At 35.6% G+C, this 13,485-nt stretch overlaps 2 protein-coding genes across 3 annotated transcripts; both read right to left on the bottom strand.

Moving 5' to 3' along the window:
• Window positions 1-1,629: 1,629 nt before the first annotated feature.
• LOC111371565 (beta-glucosidase-like SFR2, chloroplastic) lies at window positions 1,630-8,607 on the bottom strand. Of its 2 annotated transcripts, none has more exons than XM_022993618.1 (11): window positions 8,386-8,607; window positions 5,925-6,276; window positions 5,567-5,705; window positions 5,124-5,290; window positions 4,345-4,566; window positions 3,880-4,048; window positions 3,547-3,780; window positions 3,305-3,454; window positions 3,098-3,227; window positions 2,172-2,389; window positions 1,630-1,890 (listed from the first exon to the last, which is right to left on the bottom strand). In XM_022993618.1, exons 1-10 carry the CDS (start codon window positions 8,564-8,566, stop codon window positions 2,193-2,195), a joined length of 1,941 nt encoding a protein of 646 aa, XP_022849386.1. In that variant the 5' UTR covers window positions 8,567-8,607; the 3' UTR covers window positions 1,630-1,890; window positions 2,172-2,192. The 2 variants fall into 2 exon arrangements, with proteins under 2 accessions (XP_022849386.1, XP_022849387.1); XM_022993619.1 differs by having other exon boundaries at window positions 6,038-6,276.
• A 470-nt stretch (window positions 8,608-9,077) lies between these two features.
• LOC111371100 lies at window positions 9,078-9,731 on the bottom strand. The gene is made up of 2 exons (XM_022993010.1): window positions 9,695-9,731; window positions 9,078-9,571 (listed from the first exon to the last, which is right to left on the bottom strand). Exons 1-2 carry the CDS (start codon window positions 9,729-9,731, stop codon window positions 9,078-9,080), a joined length of 531 nt encoding a protein of 176 aa, XP_022848778.1.
• Window positions 9,732-13,485: the final 3,754 nt, after the last annotated feature.

Below are 13,485 nucleotides of genomic sequence, written 5' to 3'. Positions count from 1 at the left end.
CAACCTATCATCTAACGTCACTAAAGTTAAATAGCATTACTCGATACATAATGATGTGTCAATCATTTATTGGATGGACAACAAATTTTGAATAGCAGATCTCAACTCATTTGTGTAATACAAATGACCATTTGATTGAGTCTTGAGTGCAATTTTAGCACATGTTTGACTACTATTTATCATCAATCGAGTAATTTTTTTATCTACATATATCGTGATTTGTAAAACCTACAAATATAATCTCTTACTCATCACTCATTTTTTATCAATTTATAATTTAAGCCACTTATAAATAACTCTCAAATATATCCATCAACTTATATAATCAAGATTCATGTCACTGGTCTAGTCAAAATAATAAACATTTAAAAGTCACTTTAGGTTTCTGAAATATATCCATCAACTTATATAATCAAGATTCATGTGACTGGTCGAGTCAAAATAAACATGTAAAAGTCACTTTAGGTTTCTGCTTGTCACCCTACTAGAGTGTTCAAATTGGATTCTATTGGTTTGGTCCACATCAATATTGTATTTTTTTCATACTGTAGTAATTGTTGCGTCTATGAGTTGGCATCTTTACTCGATCTTTTGATTATAGTCCTTTCAACTCTTCTACACAACTCGGGATTAAATCCCGAGTTGGGCTCCAGGCCACCTCAGCCCTCGATCTTGCATCACATGTGGCCTACCACTATCAAATCAAGAGCCAAGGTCACGCCACCTCGGCCCTTGGATTCAATCTCGGGATGAGCAACTTTATTCTAATCCTTTATTTGTGCGTGCTCAACAATTTGATTAAATAATTATAAAAGTACTTCAAGATAGTTAATGAGAATGTAGCCCTCGACGGCTGAATATTAAAATCAATTTTTTAGTAAATTTTGATTAAAAAAAATGATAAAACGTGTAATTGAAAAATTGTTAATCCCATTAAATACATGATTAAAATTAATTATTATTATTATTATTTTTTTTATTATAATTATTTTTTTTTTTTTTGGCAGGTTGATGCCACCCTATGAAGAACTATGTTGTCCAAACAGACCCTTAAATTATGTAAAAGACGAAAAAGTAGTAATATATGGCCTCCCGTGATGACCGGTACATTTGTCTTGCATTATAAAAGCATAAACAGCATTTGAGTGGCTCCATATCGACAGCTTTCCTGCTCATATTTAATGCACATTTGCACAAAGACAAACAAAGAAACAAATTAGAATAGAAGAAACTTTTTATAAAAGATGGAAATGATTGATTTTGCCAATAATAAACGTACTTCTCGATTTTTTTAAGCAATATTCGACCGTTAGTGGGCTGACTCAATGTTAATAGACTGAAGGAAGTTGAATAATATTTGAGAATTCCAATTGAGCACGAATTGAAATATTTAATTTGCTATTCACCAATTATTGACATATTATTTTACATTAAAATGTCGCCTATTTTTAAGCAAAAGGAGTAGTTAGAGAAAAATTGAACGTTAGCAAAAATTGAACAACATATCTCAACTCGTTGAACACCAGTTCAAATATCTACCTATCGTAGGTCCAATTAAATAGATTATAATTCCTTGTATTTAACAGAATATATAATTTAATATCACTGGTGTTGCCACCTAGATTGAAGTTAAACATCAGTGGTGCTAAATAATATTATTCAATACTTGAACAAGCCCAGGTTTGTGTAGTTTGGAGCTTGGATTATAAGGGTGGTACGAGATTTGTAACAAATTTTCTCGAGTGTAAATACAAGTCTGTGTCTACAATTACATAAAACAGCAAATCATTCGACTTTACATAATCAAAATAAGGGTAGAACATGGTGAAACTATTATTAACAACTTAAATCAAAGCCTTCAAAAGCCATATGGAGATCTCCTTTCTAGATCTGCAATAACCACAAAATTCTCAGAGCAACAAGAAATTTTAAACCTCATTATTCATAATTAATGCATTCAGACAGTTAAAAAAAATCCAATCCAATACTCAGATTCCAAAGTGCAGTCACAGAGTAAAACGTGGTAACAATTATCAAGACTTAAGAGCATATATGGTCGAAGTATTGGACAAGATAGCATAGGCCTGTACAATTTTAATTTCTTTTTGTTCCTTAATACATGCCAAACATGCAGCGACCACGAAACAGAACAGAAGGTTTAACAAGCTTACCTCACTGTACAGTCCTTATTATCACACACTTAGTTCAAGCTGCTCAAGAACCAAATCCTCGATATCTGTCTGAGGGTATGCCTTCTTCCGAAGGGACAAAGGTCGCAAAATGGTTCGCGAAAAACGGCTTAATGGATCCTGAAGACCTTCCATTTCATAGTGTCCAAATCGCCAGTCTCTTTCTATATAAGGCCGCATTATTGGTTTGTCAAGGCCTCCTGTTGAAAGAACATATAGACAGAGATAGCTATGAGGAGGCACAAAATGCTGTGGAATAAAAATTACTAAATTAATCAAATGAGAAAAAATTTATAAACGTTAATTTGATTGTTCTATCTAGAAACATGTCCAACAGCAGCCCACATTAGTGGTGGCCATGAGATAAATAAACAGGGTACTAGCTTTTTTTTCCCCTCCTTGATACTTTTCAGAACTATCTAATCCTTCCTGCTCAAACGTGTCAATAAGTTCTCTATCTTCCAAGTAAAAAGAAACGACATCCTTTTGAGGCTTTGAAAAATTATTTCCAAGTAAAAAGGAGACAAACTATCTAGGAGCAAGTTTACAACATCCATAATTATAGTTAGTTATAATTTAAAGGTTTTTCAAAGGGGTTTCAACAAATACTAATGATTTAAGCGCTCTTCTAGAAAGAGACTCCCCTTCATATGCTTACAAGTTCACTGGCAGTTCTTTTAGTCAAAAAACTGGACTGCCATAAAATAACCTCGATTTATTCTCCTTGTACTCGCCTACTGTACTGAAACTCTCGGATCAGTTAATGAAGCCAATCACTCTAGCAAATCTAGAAGAATATGCTCAAGGGTCTCTATTTTACTGATTGAAGAAGGTAGTCAACTAAATGAAGGTAAGAACAAGTGAGAAACAATTACACGTCCAAAATAGTCAAGTTCTGAAAATATTACCAGCGTACATCAAACCATTTTTATTAACTGCTCGATAAAATGGCCTTGTTTTTTTATCTTTAGCAGCTCTTAGAAGTTCATGCCATGCACATGCTCTATCTAGGCGTGTAATCTTCCCCGAGGTCACCACCTGTCATGAGGGTGTCAGTAACTACTTTACTAGCCAGATACAGTCTTGATTTGACTGATGAAAAGATAAATTGTTACTTTCGAAAATAAATGATATGATGGACGTGGAAGCCGCGCAAGATTATTGGAACGATCAACTGCAACCAATCCAAATTTTGGACCATAGCCATCAGCCCATTCCCAGTTGTCAGATATAGTCCAGAACAGGTATCCAAGGACAGGAACGCCCTATAATGACACCAAGAAGAGGTCTATGTAAAAAAATTCAACATAAAGTTCTTGAAGGTAGAGTATTTATAAGCAAAGTTCACAATCAAAACCATGATCATTGCAGCATAAGTTGCCAATAGATGTTCCAGCAGATAAGGTCTCCTGATCAAATCTGTCTCGTCAGATACACCATTTTCAGTAATTATAAATGGCACACCAAGATGTTCATATCTTTCATGAAAATGTAGCAGCACACGGTACAAGCCATCAGGATACACCCCACGTCCAGATTCACTATATTCATCAGTCTCCACAAGTTTCAATCCAGCACCAGAAACCACTTCCTGACCACAAAAAGGAATTCAATTTGAACCAAACGTAAATGCCAAGATGATAAAAGTACGATGACCAGTTTCATTTTTTGGTTAGAGAAGTAAAAAAACCTGTCCATAGTAGTTTATCCCGATGTAATCCATCTTGTCAGAAATACTATCCAGGAAAGGAAAAAGAGTTAATGAATTAGCCACTGACACAGCAGCAATGTCGAAGAGGCCATATGGTCGCATAAATGATACGTGGTGTGCCACTCCAATAAGTGTGCTCGGGAGTGTGCTGAAACAAAACAAAAGTATAAATAACTTACAAGACTCATGATCGATAAAATAAAGGATGGTGAACAAAATCTCAGGGAAGCCAGAAATCAGATCCCTTTGTGCTATGCTCACAAAGTAATGATTTCTAAGTAAAATGGAAGTCGGGTTTTTTCATCTCATCAGATACATGTGAATATTTCGGTAAAATATCTCCAAGATTACAAAATGAAGCAATATATTTAGTGCAAAGACTCAGAAACCTCTCCTCAATCCAACATGGAGTGTAACATGAAGAGAAGGAAAAATGGTTAATACCTTTTTGCATGGATATAATTGTAAGCCTCTGAGTGTGCAATTGCAATCCAATGCATGGCCTGGTTAAAGACACCAGTAGGTAAAGCTGAAGTGGCAACCTCAAGCATATCAGGATTACCACCAGGCCATGCACCGGCACAGTAAGTGAGCATACAAAAAACATGAGGCTCATTAAACGTCACCCAATAGTCCACCAGATCTGATACAGTGTCCACAACGAGCCTGCAAAATGGATGAGAAAGAATGCTTTCATAACATGATAAGCACTGCACATTGTGGGTTTCATACTAAGCCCCTGTTTTGCCCCCATTTCTTAAAACTCATTTTTCCCTTTCAAACACACATTTCATGGGACCCACAACTTTTTAACCACACAATTCATCAAATTTTATCAAAATCTACTAAAAATTTAATTTTTATCCAAACCAAACTGGGGTTAAGTGCTCAGGTCAGAATTAACCAAAAGCACAAGGTTATGGTTCAACATAACACCCCCTTGTCAGACGTTTTTGTTTTGACTTTTGATAACATCAAAAGTTATATGACTCTGACTGATTGAATCAAACATTAGACATTTTTTAACTTTGAGTCATAAGAAAATCAAACCATACAAGCATTTTCAGACAACTGCACATAACTTGCAATTTGGTAGCTCACAGTTTACTTTAGAGTTGCATTATGAAGATTCATGAGAAAAAGTTATGATGTTATCAGAAACACATATAATAATAACCAGACCAGCAAAAAAAGTAATGACTCTGCTACTTATGAAGCTTGACCTGGTAAACTCCAAAAAATAGTCAACAGTCTTTTCCAGCTTCCACCCTCCATACTCTGCTGCCCATGGTGGCAAAGAATGATGAAACAATGTCAGCATTACTTTCATCCCATATGACTGAACTCTTCTGATTATCCATTTATATCGCTCCAATGCTGCAAAGTTGACCTAAAGGAGCTGGTCAGATAAATCCATATGTCTCATCATTATATAATGGAGAAGTCAATATATCACATCAGTGATAAACAAAAATATTACAGGTCATCAAATTTGAATTTCTATTTTTCGAGTGAAGCATATGGCATTGTGAACATACAAGATGAACACACATTTTCTATATTTTACGGCATGACCCTCAATGTAACCACATATAGGGAACTCTATTATGCAAGCATTTCTATTTTCATATATTAGGCTCATGGTAATTCAGAAGGAGATACTTACAGTTGCTTTTGAACCACTCACTGGCTCCTCGGGCATGACCCTTGTCCAATCTATTCCCATTCTAAAGACTTGCACACCTGTATCTTTAGCCAATTTTAGTTCTGTATCAGGATCAGACCAAAACCTTAATCTCTCTTCCCTGAAAATGATTACAGTCCATGCATTGGTTCCTAGGCCAAACAGATAATTTTTACAAAGAAATGTAGCATCCACAAGATCTCATGAGAAAAAAATGTCAAAGTGAAAAATGTCAATCCAGATTATTATCAGATAGGCCTGAGAGGGTTTCTGAGTATAACTGCTCAAGATTAATCAGCACTTAGTTTTTCAGAAATTATGCAAGAAATATGGGGCGTACGGGTGTGGAACATTATGCCAGGAGGCGACAGTATGATGACATTCTTCATCTGAGGCCGGTTCTTCTATTTCTACGAATTTCTCAATTCCTCTAATTCTTGCTTCCATAGATACCTTAATCGACTTCTTTCTTTTGATGGTCTTACTAGCTTCTCCTTCAGGTGGAAAAGCTTGCTGAGAACCACCATCCCCAGCAGCTGAAGCCAATATTGGATCCACTGGTCTAGAGCCTTCCTGAGACTCTGGTTGGTCACAGGGCTTTTCTTCTGCAAACTGAAGCCAAGCATCATCGAGCCTGTCTTCCACATGAGCTGGGGCTGTTGCTAATCCAAAAAAGAACCCTGTGTCTCCCTCTACAGAAAATCACATAATATTTCTCATGTCATATTCATGTGAATGGAAGTTATAATCCAAGAAAAGATTACATAATAAACCGACAAATTATATTCAAAAAATAACTAGGGGAATATACTAAAATTTTAAGCTGCGAAAATTCTCTAGTGAAGATATGACTCCCCACAATGGGTTAAGACCCTGTTTTTATGGCCATTATTTGGCCAAAATAATGTTTTGAATAATGATTTTTAGGAAAATTTGTGGTTAAAATATAGAAAAAAGTTTTCGTTTTATGTGCAGAATATTTTATTGTGTAAATGTGATTGAAAATGAGTGTGTAGAAAAAGGAGTTTTCAAATAATGGTTGTCAAACTAGGGCATCATAGCAAATACTAACTCGATCAACATTCAACATTGTCTGTTCCTCCTAAAAAATTGTTGCAAAAATTACATTTAGATTACAAAATAATAATATGATATTGAGAAACAAACACGGAAACAATTAGTTAGAGATATAGATATCACGTTCAGTTTGAGGAAATTCAAGTCCCCTTTCAAGGGACTAATGCAAGAAAAATCTCATGACTTGTCCTTCCAAAATACAACCACCCAACTAAAACAATGTGTAGCTCAAATCAATTTGTACTGAAGATTGAACTAAAATTTCGCCATAAATCACAAAAATTATAATGTGAATGTACATGAAGCCAAGGGTCACAAAAAGATCTTTTATACTGGCTGGTACATAGAAAAAAAAAATTGCATAAAAACTTTTTTACCTAGGTTTTTTTTTTTTTTTTTTTTTTAAAACCTAAATAAAAACTAATGGAGCTTTTAGAACAATAGTTAAGGGTAATCTAGGTCCAACAAAATTTATTAGGGAATAATACGTGATACTATAATGATTCCAAAATAATGATCTTGTCCACTCTTCGTCTCTCAGGAATAAATAATTTTATATTAGAATGTAAGCATTGACACTGTTAATTTATATTGTTTCTAAGCTAACAAAAATTATGTGTTATCATATATGCTCGGTGCCTTGAACATTGCCCCAAAAACTTTGACTTCTTTCAGAACTTTTGCATCCACTACTGGAATCAGGAAGCATTAACCGTAATAGAATACTAACAAAGGACGTTTATTCAAAAAATATTTCTAAGCTAACAGTGATAGAATCCTATCTTATTAACTAATACATTAACAATTCAAATTATGCAAAATTGAGAAAAAAATTTGCTACTTGTATTAAATCCTCAAAAGTACTAGTGGAATAATATCTAATGAATACTGTCATTGTTCTCATTGCAAGTTATGAGACAAAAATCCTACATCAAAAGTATGAACTTTCCGTGTGTGGTTTATATAGATTTTGGTTCTCCAGCTTCAACAGCTATTTAACATATGGCTCTTCCAAGATCTATATCAATGGTATCAGAGCATGCATCATGTCTACCAGTTTCAATTAAGCGACACTAATGGTGATGTCCGCATGGCAATGTTCGTCCAAGACTAGTCATAAACTAGTGCAAAGTCAGTCCGATGTGGGCATTGCGATCACAGAGCGTGGTAGATTATCATGGTTCTCATTACATGATATGGGACTTGAATCCCACATAAAAATATATGGACTTTCGGTGAGTAATTTATATAGATTTGGGCTCATCGACTACAACAGCTAACTTAGCTAACTTTTTGAGGTAGGACTCTCCCAAATCTATATCAAATACATATATTTTAACTTACCTTTTCTTCCATTTGTGAGGTTTCTTTCCATTTCTTGCTGAGAAACATGTTTGAAATTAAAGAAACATATGCATTTCCTGCAAACAGTTAAATCGAACCCGAATACTTATGGACCTGCAAACAAATTTATTTTATATAATCCTGCCAACAGGCTGGGTTTAAGCCAGTTGCAGTAACTCAGACCCAATTAAGAACCGACACGTGGCTGTTCTTAAATGGGTCAGGTCGTCTCAGGGGCGGAAGGACATGGGGGCCGGGGCGGTCAACTTTTTAAAAAAAAATTCCGGTTTATGCAGAATTTTTTATTTTTTTTAAATATATACTTAATATTCTAGAAAACCCATTTAACATTAAAAGATAAAGAAAAAAATTGAAATTACCGGCGGTCGGATTGACGTTGAATACGGCGAGAATATCGGAAGACTCATCGATGGGAGAACGAAAAGGCTTCAAGTTCCTTTTTCGGAACCGGGAGAAGGAAAAGGCATTGGCGGCGACTGTGACGGAAACTAGAATTCCGGCGAGTTTCGTCGCCGTTACAAAGAGTGTCACAAGTGTCATTTCTGTAAATATCCGATTTCTAGACTGAATCAGTGGACGGGAGTAGATTAAATAAAAAATTATATATTTTATTTTTTTCTTTTTTTGTATTTGACGGGCTGCATTGATACACGTGTCCGACATGGAAGTCAAATCCCTTCTTCTGAACAGAATAGTCTCTCTCTCTTTTTTTTTGGGGTAAATATAAATTTTATAGATCAAAACATCCTGTACAAGTATACCAAATACATCCGGACAAAACAAACATCAAGAGTCAATTACAAATACACCGAACATACTGAAGTAGTAAAAAGAAATGGCATACAAACTATAATAGCTAAGAGGCCAAAGCTAATGATTCATGATGAATTAAAGCATTCGGATACGAAGTGAACATAACTTTATATATGTGCATTTTAATCCTACCTACAGCACAATCAACGTGTGGCACAAGATCTTCAAAAATTTTCTTGTTCCTAGCTATCCAAATGTAATAAACTGAAGTAGTAAGTGCAATTTTCTTAACTTTGCTTTACCAAGTCATTCCCTGTGCCTCCTTTCTCATCCATTTCATTGCACTCGGCAAGGTGGACATTGTACATGTAATGGCCAACCACCTTCGAATTATTCCCCAAATAGAACTACTGAAAGGACGGGAGAAAAATGGATGTTGTACTGTCTCCTCCGTTAATCCACAAAGTTCACATCTACGGTCTAAATCCAAATACTGAATTTTTTCCTTGGTAAGGAGTTTGGTCTGAACAGCCAACCAAAGAATGAAGGCATGCTTAGGAGTAATGGATGTATTCCAAATAGTCGCTACCCATACAACCTTAGTGCCCTTCGGCTTGAAGAAACCATAGGCAGTCGAGATGCAAAAATTCCCAGTCTCCGTCCAACAAAGCAGTTTGTCCATATCGGCCTGGAGCATGCCTTCAACTCCCAAGATACTATCCCTAATTTCCAACACCTTTTTAAGTAAGAGAGAGTAATCTTTATTCACCTTGCATTCCCAAATGTCCTTCCCTTGAAGGAAAAAATGATTGACCCATTCAATCCAAAGGGAATCCTTTTTGCTATGTACATTCCAAAGAGTTTTGTAGAAAAGTGCAAAATTTCAGCTTTTAACGTCTCTAAAATCGAGCCCACCTTCATGCTTAGGAAGGCAAATGTTTCTCCAAGCCATCAATGGTTTTTTGATCCCCATAGGAAATTTCGGCATAAGCTAATAAGTTTAGAGGTAATCGCAGCTGGAATGGGAAAAATTGATAACAAAAAACATTCCACTCTTTGAAGAACTGCTCTTATAAGCTCCACTCTCCTCGCATAAGATATAGAGGCACAAGACCAACCACCAATTTAAGATGAGATTTTATTGATGATGGATTCATATGAGCTTACTTTCAATTTTCTCGCCGCAAGTGGAATCCCCAAGTATTGGAATGGCATGGAACCTTTGGGAATGTTAGTAAGAGCAAGAATATCCCCCAACTCTTGTCCATGCATACCAACGGTATATAAGCAAGACTTGTCAACATTTATTTTAAGTCCCGACATATCACCAAAGCTAGATAAGCAATTCAACAAAATTTTAATCGACATAACTTCCCCTCTAGCAAAGAGCATTAATTCATCCGCAAATGCCAAGTGAGTAACCTTTAACGATGCACATTTAGGATGAAAATTGAACTCACTATTCAAGATAGCTCCCTTCAACATCCTAGAAAAATATTAAAGAATGGAGAAAAGAGGATCACCTTAACAAAGGCCTTTTCTTCCCTTAATGAAACCATCACGGCTACCATTAAGTGTAATAGAGTATGTAGGAGTAGTAATAAACCGCTTTACCCAATCAATGAATGTAGTAGGGAACTGCAACCCCTCAAGGACCTTTTAAGAAAATTCCAGTTTATCGAATCATAAACTTTCTTCAAATCAATTTTGAGAAGGCACCTAGGAGATACTCTCTTTCGGTTATATTACCTTAAGAGCTCTTGGGCCAAGTGAATATTTTCCACCATGCTTCTACCCTCCACAAATGTGGCTTGAGCTTGATCAACAATTGAACCAAGTATAGACCTCAAACGAGAAGATAGAATTTCAGTGGTAACTTTATAAAACACATTGCAACAAGCAATCGGTCTGTACTCTTCCACGGTATGCGAATGATTAGTCTTTGGAACTAATGTAATAATTGTGTGGTTGATTTGCTTGAAGAGAGACCTCGAAGTAAAGAATTCTCCAATTGGCTCCATGAACTCTTCACCGACAATATTCGAAGTCTTCTTAAAAAACATAAAGTGTACTCATCCGGTCCTCGTGACTTATCATCCCGGATACTAAATAGGGTATCTTTGATTTCATGTCTCATGACTTCTTGATCAAGTAACATGGCATTTTCCTCCGATAATATTGGCCCAATATTCATAATTTTAGCATTGAAGGGCTGTCCAAAGCTGTCTTTTTCCAACAATTCACTGTAGAAATGGATGAATTCCTCTGCTACTTCTCTTTGAGAAGTAGAGTAAGTGATATCCCTTTTTATAAAAATTGGAACATATTTTCTCTTCATGTTTCTCTTAGCCATAGAGTGAAAAAAAAACTTTGTAAATTTGTCGCTCTCCCTCAAGTAGAAACATTTTGCTTATTGATAGTAGAAGCTCATTCTCGCTTCACAAAGATTCATAGCTTCTTTTCTCAATCTTGTCACATCATTTTGTAATTGAAGGTTCGTGGGATCATTTTGTAAGTCAACTTGCATAAATTCCAATCTCCTCAAAACAACTTTAGCCCTTGATTAGATATGTGAGAAATGTTTGTTATTGAGCTTCTTAAGCACACCTTTAAGATGTTGCATCTTCTTACAAAGTGAGAATTGCTTCGTTCCACATATATCTTGATTCCATCCATTACATACCAATTCATAAAAATCATCATGGTTTGTCCACATTTTGAAGAATCGAAATGGAATGTTCTTCCTTTCAACTTCTCCAAAAATAGAAACAATGCAAGACGAGTGATTGGATAGGCAAACCGAGGGTAGGAAATTTGCAAAGCTATTAAAACCTCCTTGCATCCAAGTTTCATTCACCATGGCCCTATCTAGCTTACTCCAAGTCGAGCCGTTAGTCCAAGTAAAAAAGCATCCAATAGACCTCACATCGGAGAGCCCAACACTTAGACAACAATATTCAAAATCCTTCACCTCATAGGGAGTAACATCTGCTCCATTAATTTCTTCATCAAACTTAAGCACATTATTAAAATCTCCCAAGAGCAACCAAAGTAAAGAACAATTTAAACCATGCTCCATAATGTTATTCCAAAGAGGCCTGCGACTCACAATAGTGTGGTAAGTATAAACAAAGCTAACAAGAAAGGTAAGTAACCTTACAAGTAATGGAGCAATGTATGACTTGCGGCGAAATCTCCAGTACTTCCACTTCAACTTTCATGGAATTCCACAAGACCATAATCCGGCCATGTTGGTGGGTATGGAAATTGTTAATTTGCAAATATTCACAAATTTATTCCGCATAATCCTACTTAACTTTACCTCAACGAACTTTGTTTCCAAATTACCCATAATATAAATATCATGTTGTTTTATGAAGCTCTCAACCCCATTTTGGAGTTCAATCCCCTGATGTTCCAAGTAGCAATCTTCATGTTGTTGAAGCAAGGGAAGATCCCTTCTTATTATTGATTATACCAACCTTCCTTTGCTCCTCTATTTTATCTTTGAGCTATTCATTACTCATCACCATATATGTGACGTTCAATGCTAATGGCTAGCACCATGGCAATTTATTTTGTATCAAAATCTCTTTTCTTCAACTTGACTTGAGCGTAATGCTCCATGGAGTACGTATTCGTAAAGCACCAGAAAACATATGCACATAGAGAATTGGGCTGCCACTTGCACTTTGTGGAGCAATCACATGATATTATTCACACAATAAAAGGAGAAATAGCAAAAGAAATGATGTTGTTTAAGAAAATGAGGGGAAAAGGAGAATTCAAACTCTTAAACCCCAACTGAGAGTTGTAGATAGGGATGTAGTCGAGCCGAGCCGAGCCAGCTCGTGAGCTGAAATTTTCGACTCGGGCTCGACTCGAGTAAATCGTAGCGGGCTTTTTTTGGGCCCGAGCCGAGCTGAGCCAAAGCTCGACCAAAAAAATAAGCTCGGGCTTTTTACGAGCCGAGCCTGCTCGATTTTTTTTTTTTTTTTATTTTATAATTTTTAATGACATTTTTTTTCACATGCCAATTGTTGTGGTGCAATTTGTTTAGTATAGAAAGCAAAGATATTGTTTAATGATATTTTTTAGAAAGAATTTAAAAATTGCATCATTTATTATTTATACAAATTACAAATTAAATAAAAGTACAATTTTCAAAATTATGTAATTTATACGAATAACAAAATAAATAAAAGTTACAAATTACAACCCTCCTCCTTTTTTCGGGCTTGGGACCGGTTTCAATTAATGTAGGCGGAGTTAAGATTGTACACGAATAGAATATTTCGTGTACAATTTTCTTGAATCAAATAAATTTAAAAAATATATTTCTTAAAGAAAAATAATCAATTTAAAAACTTACAACATCCTATATTTGGATATGCTGCAACTCTTCGACCATTATACTATCAACATATTATTGAACACCTAATTCTGCACATTCTCAATCCTTCAAACATATCAAAGCCTCCAATATATCTTCTTTTAGTTTTGATCGTTCATCTGATAAAATTCGATCACCTAAACTGAATGCAGCCTCCGATGCTACCGTAAACACCAGAGGTGTTAGTAGATCACGTGCAATTTTTGATACAATTGGATATTGTCTTTCATTACATCTCCACCAATTTAAAAGACTAAATTCTTGTAATACGTTCGGTTGCAACACACTACGAACATCCACGCACATATATCTA

The sequence above is a fragment of the Olea europaea genome, chromosome 22, assembly GCF_002742605.1.
Source record: "Olea europaea var. sylvestris chromosome 22, O_europaea_v1, whole genome shotgun sequence".
NCBI classification, from domain to species: domain Eukaryota; kingdom Viridiplantae; phylum Streptophyta; class Magnoliopsida; order Lamiales; family Oleaceae; genus Olea; species Olea europaea.
This window is presented reverse-complemented; position numbering and strand designations above follow the sequence as displayed.